This window comes from Ctenopharyngodon idella, chromosome 13, assembly GCF_019924925.1.
Source record: "Ctenopharyngodon idella isolate HZGC_01 chromosome 13, HZGC01, whole genome shotgun sequence".
Classification (NCBI taxonomy): domain Eukaryota; kingdom Metazoa; phylum Chordata; class Actinopteri; order Cypriniformes; family Xenocyprididae; genus Ctenopharyngodon; species Ctenopharyngodon idella.
Window position 1 is genome coordinate 36,231,783 of NC_067232.1, and position 22,398 is coordinate 36,254,180.

At 37.8% G+C, this 22,398-nt stretch overlaps 1 protein-coding gene across 1 annotated transcript in view; it reads left to right on the plus strand.

Moving 5' to 3' along the window:
- Positions 1-20,438, plus strand: part of myom2b (myomesin 2b) — a 53,607-nt gene extending 33,169 nt beyond the window's left edge. Inside the window, exons 24-36 of the mRNA XM_051916819.1 lie at positions 166-302; positions 1,625-1,769; positions 1,885-1,947; positions 4,143-4,210; positions 4,307-4,420; positions 5,475-5,562; positions 5,665-5,703; positions 6,760-6,865; positions 7,629-7,792; positions 8,727-8,763; positions 8,914-8,936; positions 9,031-9,086; positions 18,286-20,438. Of these exons, the coding sequence (XP_051772779.1) occupies positions 166-302; positions 1,625-1,769; positions 1,885-1,947; positions 4,143-4,210; positions 4,307-4,420; positions 5,475-5,562; positions 5,665-5,703; positions 6,760-6,865; positions 7,629-7,792; positions 8,727-8,763; positions 8,914-8,936; positions 9,031-9,086; positions 18,286-18,717 (1,472 nt within the window). The 3' untranslated portion in view covers positions 18,718-20,438. The remainder of the gene's footprint in view (positions 1-165; positions 303-1,624; positions 1,770-1,884; positions 1,948-4,142; positions 4,211-4,306; positions 4,421-5,474; positions 5,563-5,664; positions 5,704-6,759; positions 6,866-7,628; positions 7,793-8,726; positions 8,764-8,913; positions 8,937-9,030; positions 9,087-18,285) is intronic.
- Positions 20,439-22,398: the final 1,960 nt, after the last annotated feature.

Genomic DNA, 22,398 nt, shown 5'->3' on the forward strand with positions numbered 1-22,398 from the left:
AATCACTGGAATAAATAGCGTGGCTTATTGCTTAAAATAAACTATACGATTTTTTTATAGGATCAGCATGTGTAAATTTACAAGTCTAAGGTCATGCATATGAACTGTGACAAACACACAAGGCGACATGTCAGCTTGTCAAGCGTCACCTCTCTTGTGTCGCAGTTATTCCTCTGAAGACTGAACTGGCCTATAAGATTCTAGAGAGAGGCCGTATGCGCTTTTGGCTGCACGCTGAGGGCATCTCCTCTTCTGTGACCTACAAATTCTTTGCCAATAACAAGGAGCTTGTCAACTGTGAGGTAAATAACTGTCAAATAAAACGGTACCGACAACCACAGCCTTCATTATTTCATAAACAGAAATCAGGGAGTTTTATATTAAAGGGATAGTTCACCCCAAAATGACAATTCTGTCATCATTTACTTAGCCTCAGGTTCTTCCAAACCCCATGACTTTCTTCTTCTGTGGAACATAAAAGAAGATATTGAACAGCACAGTAAAAGTATCACAGACAGGGTCCATATGACTTTTGAACTATTTTCATATTATTTAAGTCATTACTCACGGAAAATATTGCTTGGCACGACAGATTATATTGTGTAGGGATTACACAAAATATCAGTATCATATTAGTTATCAGATTATTTTGGATATACTGTATATTAGCCAATAAATAATATAATATAATATAATATAATAATATTGTTAAATGTAATTAATATACATATTTTTGCACTGTGCACTATTGCACATTGTAATTTCCATTTTTAGTGTTTTTTATTTTTTATTTTATTTAGACAAAATAGTAGGCCTATACAATTCAAATATCTGCCATTTAACTGTTATCTGTCTTAACATAATTATCTGCTTTCAATATCAGCCAGATATTACAGAACTGTCATTCTGAGTTAACTACCCCTTTAAAGGGATAGTTCACCCAAAAATTATTCCATGATTTACTCACCCTCAAGCCATCCTAGGTGAATATGACTATCTTCTTTCAGACAAACACAATCAGAGATATATTTAAAAATATCCTTAGTCCTCCAAGGTTTATAATGATTGTGAATGGCTGCCCAAATTTTAAAGACAAAAAAATGCACCCATCCAAAAAAATGAATCCATACGACTCCAGGGGGTAATAAAGGCCTTCTGAAGGGAATCAAAGTGTTTGTGTAAGACAAATATCATTATTTAAAACGTTATAAAGTAAAATAACGAGCTTCCGGCACGACAGCCATGCGCATTCGACGTATGTCCAAAAAGCGTTAACTTCAGTGACATAATACACAATGCCATGATGTACGTTGAATACACAATATATATACAAAATTTCTTTCTTTTTTTTTTTTTTTTTAATATATTGCCGATTGTGTTCGTCTGAAAGAAGATAGTCATATACACCTAGGATGGCTTGAGCGTGAGTAAATCATGGGATCATTTTCATTTTTGGGTGAACTATCCCTTTAAGTACAGCTCCAACTGGTGCTGTGCAAGAAAACATAACCAATCCAAATAAATAGATTCAGCTTTGCAATACTACCATCTGTTATGTTCATTTGCTTGAGCCTCCTATGAAAAGCCCAGGAGAGAAATGTTTACCTCTCTGGCTTTTTCACAGCAAACTAAAATGAGTCATGACGCAGCTACAGGCATTATTGAGATGGTGATGGATCATTTCACTGAAGACAGCGAGGGCACTTTCACCGTGCAGATCCAAGATGGCAGAGCTAAGGCCCAGTCCTCTCTGGTGCTGATTGGAGATGGTGAGAGCCAGCATCGCTCTAGGGCTTTTGTAGCTTACATCTTGGGATGTTGTGCTCTTCTGTTGAACTCCATTCACTGACCTCTTATAGTTTCTGCTTTATTTTCCTGTTCCAGCCTTCAAGGCAGCGTTGGCTGAGGCGGACTACCAAAGGAGGGAGTACATTCGTGTGAAAGAGGGTACTGCACTCATCGTGTTGATGTAGCTGTTGAAATAAACTTCTGATAGAGTGAATTAGACCCTGTGGTTTTGTAATGCAATCTTGCTATTGCTTTTTTGAGGTTTACAAACAAGCTTTGCATCATCGACAAAATGTCTTATTGGTTCCCTGCTGAAAAAAAGTCTTCTATGAATAGTTCACACAAAAATGATAATGCTCTTATTATTTACGGACTAGGGGTGTGTAGCAGAACCAATATCTGTATCTGTTACAATCTCAGAATTATTTGTATCCGTATCTGTATTTGGGAAAAAAATGGACTTGGAAGTTCATTAAAATTACATGAGAAGCCTGTTTTTGGGCGAATTCCAATCTGAAGTGAGCATCCCTATGCCCTATTCATTCTGAAGTGCAGAGCCCTTGAAATGGGGACTTTGGAGGGAGCAGGGCACTTGTGTGTCATAATGTAGCTGTTTGGAATGCACTTGGTGAAGGGAGAAATGGAAGACAATGAATTTTCCTATATCTTCACCTGGAATGTTTCCATGACACTGCAGAGCTGTGTTCATTAGCTGTTCTTACAACAGGAATTTCTTATTATTGCTGTTAATATAATTGTTACAAATAAATATACATTTTATAATGAAGTTTCTAAAATATGCTTTATACATATAGAATATATAGAGTTCACACTCATTCACTTCATACACTCATTATTATAGATATAATATCATGCTCATAATATCATGCCCTGGCTCAACTGTTATCCACGAAGAACGAGGAGTGACTGTGTCTGCCAGATATTTTTTACTATTATTCGATATAAAACCATGATCTGCACTCACAAAAATAAATCTTCTTACACATACACATACACATGATTCAAGACTTGACAGTAACATGAATAATAAAGAATCCCATATTCAAAACAGTTAAAGGGTTAGTTCACCCAAAAATGAAATTTCTGTCATTAAGTACTCACCCTCATGTCGTTCCAAACCCGTAAGACCTTCGTTCATCTTCGGAACACAAATTAAGATATTTTTGAAATCCAAGAGGTTTTTCATTAAAATAGTCAACTTGACTACAGTGGTACAACCTTAATGTTATGAAGCAACGAGAAATCAAAACAAAATTACGTCAACTGCATATGAGACTGACAGGGGAGAGGTGAAATTGTTGAATAAAGTCATTATTTGTTAGTCATTATTGTTTTTGCGCAAAAAAAGTATTCTTGTCACTTCATAACATTAAGGTTGAACCACTGTAGTCAATTTGACTATTTTAATGATGTCTTTAATACATTTCTGGACCTTTAATGACGGTAATTATGTTGCTTTCTATGGGGGATAAAAATTTCATCAAAAATATCTTAATTTGTGTTCTGAAAACGAACAAAAGACTTGCGGGTTTGGAACAACACAAGGGTGAGTACTTAATGACAGAAATTTCATTTTTGGGTGAACTAACCCTTTAAACAATTAAACAAATTTAAATAAATTGACAAACATCAACTACCACAATTAAGCATATCAAAACACATGACAATGGAAGAACCAATGATTAGAGTCATCAGAAATACATCATCATAAATAATCAGTGATCAATGATTATTTATGACCATGTATTTCTGACAACTCTAATCAGAACTTGTTTTTAGAGACTTAATATTGGTTAATTTAGTTGATGAATGGTGTTGTCAACATAATTAATGGCTAAAAAAGTGGGTGGAGGTACTGAATTGTTAAAGCACTGAAGAAGGCCTTGAGCTGAAACGTCTGTGTTTTGTCCTCCTGGTGAAAAAAGTAAAATAAAATAACAAAAGGAGATTTATTTTTGTGAGTGCAAATCATGGTTTTATATATGAAGTAATTAAATAGATATACGCACCAAAATAAAGTAAGTGATGAAAGAGCGCAGTGCAAACAGCTGTGTACTATTATTCGGTAGAATTTGTTATTTGTTCTGAAGCCATTACCTGTGCCTTTCCGAATAAGGTATTCGGCTTCGGGCTCATCCCCATTTCTGACCCTCATGTTGTTCCAAACCTGTATGACTATCTTGCTTCTGTAGAAGAAGAAATTTTTATTAATATGCCAGTCACTCTTTCCCCTCAGTTATGTTGTAGATTCTACTCAAACTAGTATATTTTGAAAATATGAAATCATGTTTCCCATGATTTCAGAATGTTCATTTTCCAATTTTATATTTCAGGCCCTCACTTTACGGAGTTCCTCTCCATTCAAGTTGGGGATAATGCCTCTGTCACTCTTGTTTGCAAGGCAAGTTGAATGGGAATGATTTAGCCCAATCAAATTGAATGTCTTTGACTGACTGATGATATATTGGTGTTTTCTTGCATGTCTGACCACTTTCAGGTGGCTAATTTGAAGAAGGAGTCTGTGTTTCAGTGGTATAAGGACAATGTAGAGGTGATTCCTGAGGTGCCTGCCGACTTAAACTCAGGAGTCTGCAAGTTCCCCCTAACTCATGTGAGCACTTCACTTCATAAACAGTTAAAAAATTGTCTAGCCCAAAGGTTTTTATCTGGATATCAAGCGGTGGTCCGACATAGTTCCAAAATTGCTTATTGTTCAAAAGTAAACCAAAAAGCTGTTTAAAAACATTGAAATTTATAAAACAAAACCAGTTAACCCATATATTATATTCCATGTTATTTAATATTTCCAGTGAATACATAAACAATAGTAGAATAGTGATCTAAAAGTATAACACAGTATAAGTGTCAGAATTTGCTTTTTCTTTTTCTTTTTTTTCTTTTTTTTACTTCTCTCTTACTATGCATATATCTTATCATTGCAATTCTAAACATGTTTATATGGCTAATAATTGTGATATATTATTAGCATTTACCATTGTTTTTTTTGTTTTGTTTTTCCATGCTGCCCTCAGAACAGAACAGATTTGTGACCAATTTTGGGGTTGTGACCACTAGTTTAGTCAGTAATAGGCAGCATTTATGTTTGTGTTTTCCGTAATCAAAGTTTAAAATATATCAGAAGTGTATTGAAGTGTAGTAAATGCTAAGTACCACAGCTAAGGTTATTTCAGTAAACAGACAAATAATCCCTGCTGGACTGTTAAGGGTAATTGTTCTAGGGTTGTTTCAGTCAATATTCTTCCCGTTTACAAAGTAAAACAGCTTGTGCAACCTCGATAAATACAACAAAGAAGCTTCACGCATGACAAAATTATACTGTATTTGTTATAATCGCTTCTGTCATCTTATGAATAATACCATAAGAACATTTCACATGAGAAATAACCTTAAGAGCTTTTGACTCCCAAAGGATTGAAACCAGAGGTGTGAATCAATTGAATGATGTAGTAATTTTATGTAATGCTGGTTATTCTTTGACATTTTTTTTTGTCAAATGTATTTTTACAAAACTATTTGAAACAGCTATAATTTACTCCCAAGACAATGTAGCACAGAAACTGTTCTGCCGGTAATGCTCTAAAAAAAGCATCACTCAAGTGGCCTGTTTTTGTGAGATGCTGTATTTTTTTATCCTGATATTCTAGTTCTCCAAGAAGGATGTGGGACTATATAAAGCAACCATCACCGATGACAGAGGCCAAGATGTGTCACAGATTGATGTTTCTGGCAAAGGTACCGTCTCTCAGGGTTGTCTTATCAAATATAGAAAAATGTAAATGTGTGCTGAAAAATGTTCCATAAAACGTATTAAAAATGTCTTTTTCTCACCCACAGCTTTTGATGACATCATTAATGAGCTCAGTCATATCTCTGGTGTGTATGACATGTATCAGTGTGCTCGTCATTTGGCTCTCCAAAGCCAGCATGTCTTTCTTTGTGTTAACCCCAACTGATTTTAAATCAGTCATCTTCCACCCCTCTCTCATCTTCTCTGTCTATGGAGTCTAACATAAATTTGACCAGAACTTCAATTATGAACTTTTTATGTTTTCCCATAGTTGATTTTTAGTGCTGCTATACAGTCAGGGCCTTGGTGAGGATTTGTATGACTGTAACCCTAGGGTGATTTTGATACTCTTATGCTAAAAAGCATACCATGTTGATTTGGTATTTAGGTGACTGAAAATATATCCTGGTGAAAAAAAAATGCACATAGTTAAGCATATTAGTAAAGCCATCAAAAGAAATTCATACATACAGTACCTACAGTAGATACAAATACTATCATATTACAATTTTACAAAACTAATTTCAAGCTTTTAAGCATAAGCTAATAATTCACTAAGTTTTTAAAAACTGGTAAAATACATAAAAATAATTAAAACATACTATATATAATTTTTCCAAACCCTGTAAGGTACTGGATATCCATCCAGGGTGTTTTCCAAGTGGTTTGAAGAATGGATGGATAGATTTTTTTTAATTAATGTTCACTATAGGAAAATCTGCTAAATTGACATGAATATAATGTCACAATGCAAATATAAATATATACGTTTAATGATTTTTAGGTGAAATATGACCACATTCTTGATCTCACATATTTTCACATTAATTTATTTATACATAATCAATGTGAACTACAGCAGTTGATCAACTAGATGCATTTCTACCCCCTGAGCTCAGTTTCCAATGTACTGAATCAATTCTCAATCTTTGTGATGAAATGACTTCCCAACACTTCTGTTACTGCAATTGTGAGAAGAACAGTTGTTAATTTTAGTTGAATGCCTACTTGAAAATCTTTGCATAAATAACAAAAGAAGCTCAGCTTAAGCATGTGCTGAATCACAGCAATGCAGCTTTTTGTCCAAACAGCCCCTGTTGGTGAATTTTAAGATCTCTTTCCTTCTTTTTTGACCTGGACAGGATCCAGTGCCTCCGAGTTGTCGATTCAGTGCACTGCGGAAGGCATTATGCTTGAGTGCCATATGAAATATTACACTGAGGAGATGAAGATCCATTGGAAACAAAAGTATGCACATTTTCCACTCTCACTTAAAAAGATTTCCTAGAATAAAAAAGATAAATACCCGTGAAAATGAAATGCACATGCCTTTTCATGTCCCCAGGCGTGACAACGACTCTACATGTAAACATGATTTTCAGATTTTGGTCTATAATTTTGTGTTGCTTTAGTGTGAAGTGTACAAAATAAATGATTATTGAACTACAGGAAATTACAGGAATAAAGAGTCTGTCTTGTTCCTCGCTCTGTTGTCAACACAAAACAAATCATTCTGATTGCAGTTGCCTAATGCTCTGCCCTGGAGGTGATTCAGTAGCATGTGAAATACTAACGTAGCGAGAAAAGCTTCTTCCTGCTCGCATGGGTTCTCAAATCCCTGTATTAGCATTTTGAAGTGGTTATTCTGGGTCTTTCCTCCCCGTGTTGCACGTTTTGAATCTCACGCAAAGCAGGTATTAATGCAGGGGGAATTTCACATTCAGTTGCAACACAAAAAAACACCCGCCGTGTCTAATTTTACTCTAGGGACATGCTAATTTGATGTCCCACTTTAAAAAAAAGGCATGTCTAACATTTACTCTATGGAAAAATGAGCAAACAATTGAGTTTAAAAAGGGATTAAACATGCCTTCGTTGTAACATGTTTAAAGCATTGATGTGCATGTGTCGCGCTTGCACATGGTTGTATTGGTGTTGTTATTCTCTCACTGATGATATTTAACAGATATTTAACAGGTCTCTGTGCATTCATTGCTCTTTGTACTTCAAGGGAATCTAAAATCACTGCATCAGAAAGAATGCGAATTGGTGGCAACCCAGCAATGGCAACTTTGGAGATAGTCGAACCTACTGATAAGGATAAAGGGATTTATACTATTGAGATTGTGGATCCCGAGAAGACACACACTCGTACCCTGGACCTCTCTGGACAACGTGAGTTGTTTAAATGTGTCATTCCTTAATACTGCTTTCTGATTATTTCCAAAGGTATTTAATAACAGTTGACCTTAAATTTGCCTTAACCTTCTGGACATAAAACTTCCTCCTCGTTTAATCCTAATGGCCTAAGAGCGGGTCGTAAATAGTCACGGAAAAATAAATGATGCCTGTTTTAGCATAAAACAACCTTGACTAAACATTATAAGTGGACCTCAGGGGGAAAAATAAATTCAAAATTTATGATGCCTTTAAAGGAGAGTATTGTGAAAAAGAACCCAATTACATTTGAACTTAATTATTAAGTGAAATACTTTAAGAACAGCTCAAATAGTTTTCAAATCCCCTCCAGAATCAGCATAAATGAAAAACGCCACATCAATGCTGAAGACTGTCATGTTTTCAAAGTGGTTTTGTCCATTTTCAAAGTTTTTTTGAACTCCAAAACCCTATACCACATTTGTTATAACCAAAATGGTCACCTGAAACACGTGTTCTGGCATTGATCCTGTGTAGACGTGTTTAATTGGAAGTAAAGGCCAGTGTTTGCAGCTGCGTACACAGGAAATGTATTTAGGGAAATCCAGGGATGAAAAAATGCCATCATAGTATCAAAGGTGCAGATACTGGCAGCGGTTTCAGTTTGTCAACAGACTGTGTAATGACAAACATAATCAAGGGCTGGTGTCTGACAGGTCATGCGATTTGCCGAATGGTGACAGTAATGAGTAGGGGAAGAAGAGCTATTTCCAGCGAAGCAGGAAAACAATGCTATTAAAATAATGAGAGCTGATTTTCTTTTTATGCCGTGCCTCCGGGACAAGACGCGGCGAGTAGAGAGACAGTGTGCAGTTTTCCTTTTTAAAAAAATTTTATTCATGTTTTATATGCTCTTAACTTTTATTCTTTTTTTCTGTTTTCCCCCCTTTAGTCTACGACAACGCCTACGCAGAATTTCAGAGACTCAAGTAAGATAACCAGTGCATTAGGCCACCACGTGGCTTTCCATGTCCTAAAAGTTTAGAGATGCAAAGCATGTGAGCTGTACATCAGTGTTTGGGTAAAATATTAAGGTCTGCTAATGAACTCAACAATGCTATTCTTCTTTTGCCCTTCAGAGCGGAAGCATATGCTGAAAAGAGTGAGTATACTCAATCACTTCCAACACTCTCGGGGGTCCTGCTTTGATATGTAATTATATTCCTAAAATTAACTTTGCGATGTTTTCTTGTCAGATCGTGGCAAAGTGGTTGGTGGTCTTCCTGATGTTGTGACTATCATGGAAAAGAAGGTTTGTTTAAGCTTGTTATGTGTGAGCCATAACACTGAAAAATAGATCACAATGCATAAAGAAAATGGATTCTGATCTGATTTTCCTTTTGAAGAAAATCATGTCAAAAACACCATGCACCAATGTACACAAAAAAAAAAAAAAAAAAAAATTTATATATATATATATATAGCCTCCATTCAGGCTCCACTCAGCAACGACCATTCAATTGCACTTACCACTTACCAGTACTTATTCTTTATTATTTTTTCCACTTTTGGAATGTTAATAAAGTAATTAATACTATAAAACAACACAAATGAGTATAGGTATTATGTTGTGACCAAATCTTTATATTTGACCTTTTTTTAAAGTCATCAAGTTGTACTCTTTTTAAGTCCGCTGGCCACTGTCCTGCAGTTTGAGTTTAGCTCCAACTTGCCTCAATACACCTGCCTGGAAGTTTCTAGTATACCTAGTAAAACCTTGATTAGCTGGTTCAGTTGTGTTTAATTGATCTACACTATGCAGGACAGGGGTGTGCAGTCCAGTAGTTGGACTGGACAACCCTGGCCTAGACAAATAGCCCAACAAAAGCATGATTTAGAACTGTACAGCTGAAATAATGAACTAGGTTCCCTTTCGAAATTGAGGGACAGGTGTCTGCACCCCGTGGTTTGGGTCCCTTAGATCGAGGGGATTGCAGGTCAAGCTGGCCAAGGACTTTCAGAGAGGGGTCGCTCTTTTTCAATCCTTGATTGCCATCTTGAGCGATTTGCTGGATCAGGAAGCCCAGTCTCTGACATTGTCCGATCCAGCAGAGAGCATGTTGTTGGTGGTATCTAGCTCCAAGGAAGAAACTGAATGTGTTGAGTCCACTCCTTCCATCAACCCCACATATGGGGAACTGTTGGATGTAATGGCCCACTCCATGGTTATATTGGATCTGTCTTGGAAGAATCAGGAATTCTTTCGCAGTAGACTCAATGAACGATTCCTGGTGGGCCATGATCGTCCCTCTCCCACGAGTCTTGCATTTCTAGATCTTCACACCAAGTTTGAGAGACTGTGGAAGAAACTGTATTCAGCGTACAAATTTCCCTTTTAACATTCCAATTACGCAAATGTGGAGGGATTTTTCACATCACGGCCCTCCGCACCACAAAACAAACAGCCATCGGACGTTTGATGGTGGTAACAGAGAGGCAGTTGTGGCTGAACCTGGTGGATATCAGGGAGATCTACACTATGCAGGACAGCCAAGACCGTTGAAGGAATTTTATCTTATTAAAAAATGGGGCAGTTTGATGGTACGCAGGTTCCCGCAGTAAAAAAGTGCATTGTCATTCATGGTCCCTCTTGAGGAGGTTTGAGATTATTTATTATTTCTCTGGCTTACACTGACTAGACTTCCTTGCTGAATTTCAATGGAATTGAGTAGGTTTTGTTTTAGGATTAAAACGAGAAGAAATGCTAAACCACCCTCCATGTCGAGCATGGAATATATTTTTTTAGGGGAAAAAAAAACAATGCTGGCATGTTCATGCATTTGGCGAGGTGTTGGAAAGCTATTGTATGTTTATATCTTGCTCTCTTCACGTGTTCCCTCTAGTCAGTCTAAGGGTTGATGCAAGGTGAACGAAATTAGGTGGGCAGTATAGTTCCCTCTACTTTGTTTACCTCCCAACTATTGTTGGGTCTTGAAGTAGAGATATCGCTCCCCTTTGAATGTGTGCTCTAGTATGGCTCTGGTCCGACAATGCTAGTAAGTAGAGGAAGTTTGCCTGCATGACGCCCCTCTTTGTTATCTGTCGCATACTATGGACTAGTGCTAAGAGAAAAAGATTAAATGCTAGCTATAGCGAGTCTTAGGGAGAGTCTTTAGTAAAGGCATGGTATGAGCTTCTCTCCCCCAGTTACATTAGGGTCTTTAAGTAGGGCTTAAGCTCCCCTGCGGCTTTCTTGGGGTTTAAAGCCTAGGTGATGAGAGTTATTGGGCAAAATGCTTTATATCCTGCTTTTGTTTGCCTTCTTTTCCTGAATAAAGGTAAGGATGTATACTCCCCCTTGGAAGAGTGACAATACCGAAAGTTGTAGCCTGGGCAGAAAAATAAGTGGTTACCCACTCTTTGTCTATACCGAGGTGCTAATTACTGAGGTTTTTAGCACCTTGCATGCTCCCTTTCATGCTCCCTTTCATAGGCTGCTCAAGCAACCCTCAGAGTAGAGCAGGGTGAACGGAACTCTGATGGACAATTCATAAGAGTCCTTTTGTTTCGTTAACCTCCCTCCCCAACTGTTGATGGGTCTTGAAGAAGGGATGTATGCTCCCCCTTTGGGGGGGTGCTACTCTAGGTCTCTCCATATGATCACTGTTACAAACTGACGAGTAGAGGTGGATCGCCAGTGGCATCCGCTCTTATCATTGGTCATTCTATAGTTTAGCCATTAACTATAGTAAGTCCTGGAGAAGTGCCTTTACTCAAGTCAGGGTATGCACTGTTTTCCCCTAATTACTCTAGGGTCTTTAAATTTGAGCAGAAGCTTCCCTGCAGTGTGGTAGTTCCGAAGGTTGTAGTTGGAAATGTTCCCTTCGGTAGGCTGCTCCCTAAGAGCCTTGTTAAAATACTGATGATATCTGTCTGATATAGCTGAGGCTATGTTGGGTATTTTCCCCTTAGAGTTCTGCTCTTGGGGCCATATAGGGTTGAGGCCTTTCCCACAAGGGATGGAGGAAGGTGTAACAACTGGGACTTCCCTCAATGTAGAGCATAGAAACTTGGGGATCTTTCCTAGTATCAGGGAGCAGAGGTAATTAGTAACTAATTACAAATACTTTCGTTACAGTACTTGAATACATTTTTCCTTTTTTTTCTACTTTCTTGAGTATAATTAAATTGTGGTTCTTTTACTTGAGTTGAATAAAAATAAAGTATTCAATTTCGGTACATTTATTTTTCATTAAAAGTACAAAGTACTTTGACAAAGGTGCCGACGGAGCAATAGAGCGAGCTGGCATTTGACAGGCACTTTTCAAACTACTGCGGTGAAGCCCTGTGCTTTAGCCAATAACAGACAAGTCTGACTCAGGTGCAAAACCAATCAAAACTTCGAGTTCAGCTGGGGCGTGGGGCGTTCAAACCTTGCTTAAACCTGAGGTTTGAGGTTTTTGATCACTGGCACTCGCGTTTTGAAGCAGTATCGCTAATGTTTCAATATTTTAGTGAATGTAAGTGAGCTATGCTCATATTCTAATTTCTGACTTTAAATAGTAATTTTGGCAGCTCCTGAAATGAGTCATACCATTGATATTACCAGAGCACTGAGCAGTTGAAGTAAATAGAAAACTCGGCTCATACAAGGATGCAGTTATTGCATGGACGGAGCAAGAACATAATGTAAGTGTCTAAAATGCATGAGCACAGTTCAGTTGAGTGGTAAAGCTTGCCCTCTTTAACAATACAGTTAAACTAAATGTACGAAGCAAACTTTGTATGAAGCTGAAATAACCTCAACATTAGCAACAACAGTGAAATAAGAGTGTATGGTTTATCTGTCAATCTGATGCACGTAAGAGTGTAGTTCATTACTATAGCAACAATGGGCTCCCGGCACATTTTTGGTAGAACAAAAAAAAAGAGCATTTTATTTAACATGTTAACCCATACCACACTTTATTTTTTTGTTTACTGCCACTTTCTTATTTATACTGTTTTAATCCCTCATTTCTTTGATCGGACCCCTCACTTAATCTTCTTTGCTTTTGCCCTTCTTAAAAAACATTCAAATGATCTTACATTGACTTACTTTCCAAAATTAGTAATAAAACAATCACACTTGGCAACAGGGATAGCTAGTACTTTTGCTTAGCATAGTGCCAAACATGACAATTAGTGTCAAACATGACACTATATACACGACTATATAGTGATTTACAAAATAAAACCGGAAATCGTGGGTAACGCAGGTATGCTGTCATTGATATGCAACGCACGGACACTGTCCATGTCCTGGTTAAAATTGCTTATTTCTCTGGATTTAAACATTCTTGGAAACATCTGGGATAATGTAAGTACACAAGTCAACAAAATAAATAACACTGTTCTAGATATTTTAATCCAAAAATCTTACATATTGTGCCTTTAAGTACAATTTTTTAGTACTCTTTCCACCACTGTCAGAGAGTTTTGGCTTAGGGAGTAGCATGGATGCACCCATGGGGTTGACGCATTTCTGACTCTGGCTGAGTAATTCCTAGAGTCAATTTATACTATGCCCACTATGTATGTGCACATTCACAGCTAAGTGAGGCATGCACTCAGAATGGTAGTGGGTATTGGTTCCACCATAGTTCAAAGTTCAACTTCTAAAGGGAAGGTCTCAGGTTGCGTATGCAACCCGGTTCCCTGAGAAGGGGAACGAGACGCTGCTTTTCGTTGCCATGCCTAGGGCTTGCCTGCACATTTCCTTCAGACAAAAGAGTTGATGACGTGTGTGGCGAGCAAGGCGGAGCCGAGAGCCATGTGAACGGAGAAAGACAGGTGGCACGAGTGTTAATGAGCCTGCACACCACACCTGAAGCGAGTCCTGTGGAGGAGCTCCGGACTGATAAGAGGGGTGACGACAGTGAAGGACGAGAGAGGGCCAGGCCTGGGACATTTATATTGTGCCATCCATAAATGAGCATCAAATTACCATCGCATGGCACAGGGAGTGAGGGCCTCTCAGCTGGTTGAGGACTGAGTGGCAGTGTATTCTGGGAACCGGACCCAGATTTTTTTTTCCCCTTTATCCTCTCTCCCATCTCTCGCCTCGTCTCTCCTTAACCCCAGGTGCTCCAGCCGCTGTGACAGCCCCCTGGTGGAGGGGTTGGTAGAGTGCAGTCTCGAGGGTATGTGGCTTGCAGGGCAAGGCTGAGAGCTGGTGGCACAAGTGATAATGATCATCACCTGCGCACCACACCTGATGTGAGTCCCACGGAGGAGCTACGGAATGACAAAAGGAGGAGTGCCTACAGTGAAGGAGAGAGAGGACCAGGCCTGGGACATTTATGTTGTTTTATTTTGTTTATATGCGGCAGTTGCCCATGCGGGGCTGCCGCTTTACTTTTGTTTTGTAGTGTTTATTTAATTTGACATTAAAGTGTATGTTGAATGTTCGCCGGTTCCCGCCTCCTTCTTCCCTGAACTAGAACCTTGTTACAACGTGTATTGCAGGTGCTCTTTTATATTCAGGGGTGCTCTGTTGTCAGACAATGGATACTGGCGTGTGGTTACACATACTTCAGACACCGGTCATGCTTATGAAGTTATAGTGTAATAGTGTAAACTCCATGACGCAGTGTGTCGTTCCCCTTCTCAGGGAACTGGGTTGCATACGCAGCCTGAGATGTATTAATGAATAATTTATGGTCTTTACTTGGGGTGTAACGATACACAGAAGTCACGCTTCAGTACGTACCTCGATTTCGGTTCAATAGGAAAAATGGTCACTTTTTAGTTTAGGGTCCAATTTTAGGGTCCAACTACCTATTAATTATGACTTTTGCCTCAATAAACCCCTAATTACTGCATATTAATAGTTATTAAGGTAGTTGTTAAGCTTGGGAATTGGGTAGAATTATGGGATGTAGAATATGGTCATGCAGAATAAGGCATTAATATCTGCTTTATAAGTACTAATAAACAGCCAATATCCTAGAAATATGCATGCTAATAAGCAACTAGTTAATTGTGAGAATCGGACCCCAAACTAAAGTGTTACTGGACAAAGATACAAATCCACAATGCTAGGTTTATTTTATTTTGAATAGACAGTTGTGCAAATCACAGTTTGTTCCACCTAACGGCATTTAGTCCCCCTGAAAACTGAAAAGCATCTTGTGTTATAAAAGTACATAATTAATAGAATAATAAAAAATAAAACTGGTGCATTAGCAGTGTTACAATTTGCTACCCTCATAAAATAATTTTTTCCGCGTTCCACTCCATTTACGCACAGTTGAGTGCGCAAGCCTTTTACAGAAAGACATATTCGATCTAATGGGACTTGGTTTTCAAGTGCTTAAGTCACTTGCGTATGTGCTTTTCTTCTTCTGCTCTTTTACCTGTTGTGGCGGTTAGCAAACAGCGTTCCATTAACGCACACGCCCCCTGGATCGCCCGTGACTGACTGTATTCGTCGTCTGATGGCATGCACTGAACCGTGACGTCCGTATCATGCGGTTCAGGGCGAATACATGTACCGTTACATCCCTAGTCTTTACTAAAAATGTGAAGGTCTTTACCCAAAGACCTTGGCCCCATAGTGAAGTCAAGTCACCTTTATTTATATAGCGCTTTACAGATTGTTTCAAAGCAGTGATAACAGGAAAATGATTCAATGATGCAAACAGTTCGTTTCGGCTGTACAGTTATTTTTCAGCTGAAGTCAGTTCAGTGTTGATTCAGTTCCTTTGTAAACATCATCAATTATTAAATTAGTTCATTTCATCTATAAAGTGACTTAGACCATAGACTTAAGATGCCTTACTGTAATACTGAATTTACTCTGCCTGGAAAGGTAGTCCCACCTCAAAAGAATGATTTAGACATCTTTATAGCTCAAATAACTGGTTGTTACCGAATAACTAATATAAATAACAAAATAAGATATTTACTTTTCTGTTTCTGTTTCTATATAAATAAAGGTGGCTCATCTACTTGAAGCTATGGACCTCTATATAAACGTAATCAATCCTGAATTAACTAACTTGTTTTGAATTCTGCAGTTCCTAGGTTATTTTAAGTTGCAAAGTTAAGTTGTAAAATATTAAAATATAACTTTTGGCTTTTGCCGGAATAATTTTCATACAAAGAGCTCAGCAGTACCACACATTTTTCCAATGTAAATCTGTGGTGAGAAATGGAAATGCAGTGTGCCCCAATTGAGAGCCACAGGGACAGAAATCACTAATTTTACATTACCTTACGCAAATCTTCCAGACCAATCAATCCGCTTCAGCAACATGTGTATATCAATCTGCATTAGTTCAGCAAGTCAGATTGTGAACACGTCTGTTCTTCTTTAAAAGAGGGCAGGCAGGATGATGTGGAGCAGCATACCAAGTATAAGATTTATTATGTAAGAATTTCTGGCAAAAGTGCATCTACATGTGTTCAGTGATTAGAATGCAAAACAAGTTGTTAATTACAATTGTACATTAATTATATTAATTACATAACTTAAGCTAGCACTATGAATCTGGCCACCTAAATTTATGGTTAGGATCCACTACTATGTTACATTACTGTAACTGTCTCCTAAGTGTAAGTGTTACTGTACACACAATTTTTGCTTGCTATTACAGACTAAGCAATGAGTCAACATTACTTTCTGTGATAATCTACACATGCCTTAAATGTTGTCAATAGACCTAAACTTGTATTGCAACTGGAGCATTCCTTTTTAAACGCCCATGGAGGGCTGTAGCCAACGCATTAGTGATCTGTATTGCCGCAGGCAGTCGTGTCGGTGAGTGCCGTTCTGCGGCTCTTCTCTTCAACCCTGGGAGTGCGTGTTGGAGGGCGTCATACTCCTCCGCTCCCTAAGATCCATGTCCATTGTCTTCTGCCTCATAATCCATTGCTTGCTAGCAGCATGAAGCCAGCTTGGGGAATATGGTGTATTCTGCCTGTGAAAGGATATTGGTGGGATTATGATTCGCCTGAATAGTTGATGCTGGAAATGCCCGGCATCCTTTTTTCTTTCAGATCAAATAAACATAGCAGGTCAGTGGCTCTCAGATCCATTAAAGGAAAGATGAGGTAAACTCATGTGGGAGAGGAGACCTTTCACATGATGACCTGCAGAGGTCATGTATACTGTGGTTTTCCAGTGAGAGTTCCCCACAGGGCTTTGGATGTACTGTGTATTTTAGTTTTCATTGAGCTGCTCTTTTTCATAAAAAGTCTGAGTTACTTTGTTGATATCCATTACTGTGAAATGTCATGTAAACCGAAAAAAATGCAACAAGAATCTGAAAACAAAGTTAGATTTATGTACACTCAAAATAAATTGTACCTATATGGGTACAACAAGTTATCACTGACATCTTTATAGAGGCTAGAAACTTTCTTTAAATATCTATTTCTCACCTTAAAGGGTTAGTTCACCCAAAAATGAAAATAAAGTCATTTATTACTCACCCTGATGTCGTTTTACACCCGTAAGACCTTCATTCATCTTCGGAACACAAATTAAGATATTTTTGATTAAATCCGATGGCTCAGTGAGGCCTGCATTCAAAGCAATGACATTTCCTCTCTCAAGATCCATAAAGGTACTAAAAACATATTTAAAACAGTTCATGCGAGTTCAGTAGTTCTACCTTAATATAATAAAGTGACGAGAATACTTTTTGTGCGCCAAAAAAACTAAATAACGACTTTTCAACAATATAGTGATGGGCTGATTTCAAAACACTGCTTCGGAGCTTTATGAATCAAATCAGTGACTCGGATCTCCAATCAAACGGCTAAACTTCTGAAATCACGTGACTTTGGCGCTCCGAGTCACTGATTCGATTATCATTTTGAAATTGGCCCATCACTATATTGTTGGAAAGTCGTTATTTTGGTTTTTTGCCACACAAAAATATTCTTGTCACTTTATAATATTAAAGTAGAACTACTGAACTCGCATGAACTGTTTTAAATATGTTTTTAGTACCTTTATGAATCTTGAGAGAGGAAATGTCATTGCTGTGAATGCAGGCCTCACTGAGCCATCGGATTTAATCAAAAATATCTTAATTTGTGTTCCGAAGATGAATGAAGGTCTTACGGGTGTGGAACGACATGAGGGTGAGTAATAAATGACCTTATTTTCATTTTTGGGTGAACTAACCCTTTAAGAAGTTATAGACCTACATGTTTCATTGCATTAATAACAATTAATAGCAAAGGGTTTCAGAAAAAATATATGGTCACTTTATTAATGATAACCTCTCTATATTCACTTAATTCCTAAATATTTATTCTAAAAGAAAGATACATAAGGATGTTTAGTAGCCATTGCACGGAATATCATATTATCATTCAGAATTATGTGCATCTTTTAATGTAGTCATGATGTTTCTCATATTTATGTCGTTTGAATGATAATGACAACATACTTCCTCTGAGAATGTTTCAGATTAAATATGAATCAAATCTTTCATTTGTTTTGTTTTTTTCTTCAGACTCTGAGTCTGACCTGCACAGTCTGCGGTGACCCCAAACCTCTGGTCAGCTGGTCTAAGAACGATCATGATGTAGAACCCAGCGATCAGTACGTCATTGCCATGGACTCAGGCAAGTTCGCCAGCCTCACCATCAAAGGCGTGTCCCTGGAGGACTCCGGCAAGTACACCATGACGGTGCAAAACAAGTTTGGTGGCGAGTCTGTGGACATCGTCGTCAGCGTGTACAAACACGGCGACAAGATTCCAGAAATCAAACCCACACCCACGCCCAAGAGGATCATGCCTCCCACAGGTCCGATTGTAATTCCCACCACCAAGGCTGCCACCCCCGCCCCTGCTGCGGGCAAGTCTCCGGCTCCTACCCAAAATGCCAAATCCACCACACCGCCCCGTGGCATGAAGTCCCCCACTCCCACCAGGAAGAAGTAGAGGCATAGCTCTTTCCTCTCATTTGCCCCAACCGCACAAAGACGACTAGATTTACATTTCCAGTAAGAAATATCAGTGTTTGCAAGGCAGCAAAAGAAGTTTCGGTTTAGGTTTTGGCTTGGTGTAAACAAAATACCGCCATCATGCCAGTCAGCACACATCTTCTTTTCTTTCAGCTGTACACAGAAATCAACATAGTTCAGTAAAGGTGATGTAATTTTTATGATGTTAAAATTATTTCAGTCAGCGTAATATGCACAGACAAGTATCGTTCATAGGTTGATTACCCTAAAAAGTGTAAAAACATAAGCTGCATTGCGTACCGTCTGTAGATATTGTCACATGACCTACCAGCGCCATTTGTGTCGCTTTATTGTCATTTACAAATCTTCTCTTATTTCTTTACAGGGTAGTAAAGTGTCCATTGAATGCACACTTAAGTATCTCAGCAGAATTAATAGGACATCTGTGTACTTTTCAACTACTGTTTTTTGAATACTATGAATACGGACATACCACTATTTTGGCATACATTGCATCGTATGGAAGTAGGCATATTCGGAAGTAACGTTTGACTCAGTGTTGCTGTTTGTTTGAGCATCCGACGCAGCAACTTGGGCACAACCAATGGTGTGAGTTTAGGGCGGGGGTATTTGTTTGTCTTACCAATAGAAGATGGGAGGAGTGTTCAGGAAACCCGTTCAAAAATTATTCAGTTTGGTGACGCTAATGACGCAGAATTTACACTCTTTAAATACAGCAAGGAAGACAAGACCAACTGGAATTCAGTAATAAGACTTTGTTAGAAATTGGCTGAACATTTTCTACAAAACATTTATATGATAACAAATTGCAGAAATGTAATACTTAGGTTTGAGTGGTTTAGGCATCCTATTGTAATTGAAAGTATGAAGGACTAAATTGTTAATATTATTAACTTTAAGCTAGCATTAGAAGATGGCAACATTATATTAAAATAGATGGAAATGGACATGCACAGTTAGGGGTGAATTCAGGTTGACTTTTTCAATGGCGTTTTGCCATTGAGATGACTGGGGAAAAAAGTGTCCCAATCAACCTGAATTCAACCCTACATATCCAAAATTGATCAAGACCAACAAATAATAATAAATAAATAAATAAATCTGTCATATCAACACATATATTGTGCATCCCTCAAACCCTAGCCAGAATATTTGAAGAATATCAACATTATGCTGCCTTGCAAACACTGTAATTGAATTATAGTGCACAAATAATAAAAGTACATTTGAAAAGTAGTATTTGTCACCTAAAATGCATCATGATGTCAAAAAATGAGCAAGCATCTAGTATGAAAAGAGAGTAGGAAGTATGTGTGAAGGAGGGTTGGGCAAGTTATATTTAGTGCCACGAGAAAATGTGTGAAACAGTTTGTCATCTGGGTTGCCTAAGCTGAGTGGGCCCCTAATGAATTTGGCTCCCTCTCCCCTGAGGTGCTTGGGGGAAAAGCTTTGATGTTAGTTTATTAAATCTCTGTTTAAAGGCTGTTCTTTCAGTTAGCCACTGGAATCCAGAGTCTTTTTTTTTTTTGCTTTCTCTGGTGGATGGATGGCCTGAGAGTGCAGGACCTCCACTTAGCCCCCAGCGGTGGCCACGAGCCCATCAGCGCTCCTCTCAACCTCGTCTCACGTCCTCGCCTTTTTCTCCTGGTTTTGTGTTAATAAAAGAGTTGGAAATCACTACCCGTGTCATCCCTGCCTTTACATTGTACACAAACACACACATACACACACACTTATTGTAAAATATGAATGCGATTAGAGAAGCTACCAGCCCATCTGAAACGCATCAGCACTTTTCTTCGGCTCTTGAGCCAGTTGTACTTCACAAATCATTTCATGTATATGGAACACCTAGCTTGAGGTGCTTTGCTGCCAAGAATGCACCACTACTTCCTAATTCACAATGCATGACTTGGCGATTTGTATTGGCTGGCAAATCTCCAATCAGAACCACTTTTTCTTCTTTTGAAATAAATGCATTTAGTTTACAGTGGCCATAAAGTATTTGGACACTTAAACTACTCCTAAAACCACTCTTTGTTGCATTAAATAACACAATATCAAACCAAAGAAAAATAGCAAATGTTTTCATGGTTTTTAGTAGATGTACTGTATTAAGTCAGTTCTCAAGTTCACAAACGTATACTGTAGTTCACCAAATGAACTATATATATATATATATATTTCTCAGTGCGTGTGTGTGTGTGTGTGTGGTATCTTTGTGTCAAATACAGTAAATGCAACTTAGTTTGATATTCTGTTATATAATGTTAAGACACTGATACATTTTTAAGTGTGCCTAACTGTCCAAATTCTTTTTGGGGGTGCTGTATCTATGTTCCTGATGCTGCTTTTCAGAATTTGGCTCCTCCTATAATATTTAAATAATGAGATCATAATTTTAATGCTAACAAGCTATGGCACTGTTTCAATTTTTTTCTGATTAAATTACTTTAGTAATCAGTTCACTTCAATAGGAATTTGATTGGAATAATTAAAATGTAGGAAATTTAACTTGTTTTGATTTCAAATGTGACTTTAATTAAAATATGAAAATTTAATCAGTGGAATTATTTGCTTTGAACTCACAGATTTCTATGGCAACTCACAATCTCAGCAAATCCTTTCCAAGACACAAGACGCATCAGTTCATAATTTTATGCAAAAGAAATCATTGACAATATCACACGCAGCTTGGAAATGCCATTCCTGCATGATAGATCATGCACGGTGAATTCTAATGGAGTCATTGTTGCACGTCTTGTTGCTGACCAGTGCTGGCATGGCAGGCTGACCACCAAGCACATATCTTAAAGACTGAACACCACATGGTGGCACTGGTGTCCCATTACGAAACCTCTGCAACCTGATGTCACCCAATGGAAGAAAAAAAAAAGACACAATACCAGATTACGGGACTCAGTTTTACTCTTTCAAACCACAAAACTATGTGGACAAAAAAGGACCCTTCATCACTAATTCAGTGGGCCTGATGAATGGACAATATAGCCAAAAATTATATATATTAAAAGGAATTCTAATTTCAAACAAACAACTGTTACTGTACATTCAAAATGTCTAAGCTAAGAACTAAAAAACAGCAAAAATCTAGTAAAAAATAAGCCATTTTTTCACACAGAATGATATTTAGTCATGTTCATTTATATACATCTATATGACAAAGCTTAGTAATAAAAAGGCAATATGTTGCTATGTATATTTTCATTACATGGTATACATGAAAAATACCAAAATGGGACTTCTGTGAACATTGTGTGATGATGCAAACAAATAACTGAATGTGAGTTTTTAACAGATTCATTGAAATAAAGCACTGGTTTAAACTGACCCAAGGTGCTATGTATCCAGAAGATGAGAAATTTGATCAGTTCAGTTGTGTATCTATAACTGTATGGTCACATTTTAGATTAGGGTCCGATTCTCACTATTAACAAACTATTAACTACAACTTTTCCTACAACTATTAACTACAACTTTTCGTCAATAAACTCATAATTACTGCTTAAAAATAGTAAGGTAGTTGTTAAGTTTAGGTATTGGGCATGATTAAGGGATGTAGAATATGGTCATGCAGAATAAAACTTTAATATGTGGTAATAAACAGCCAATATTCTAG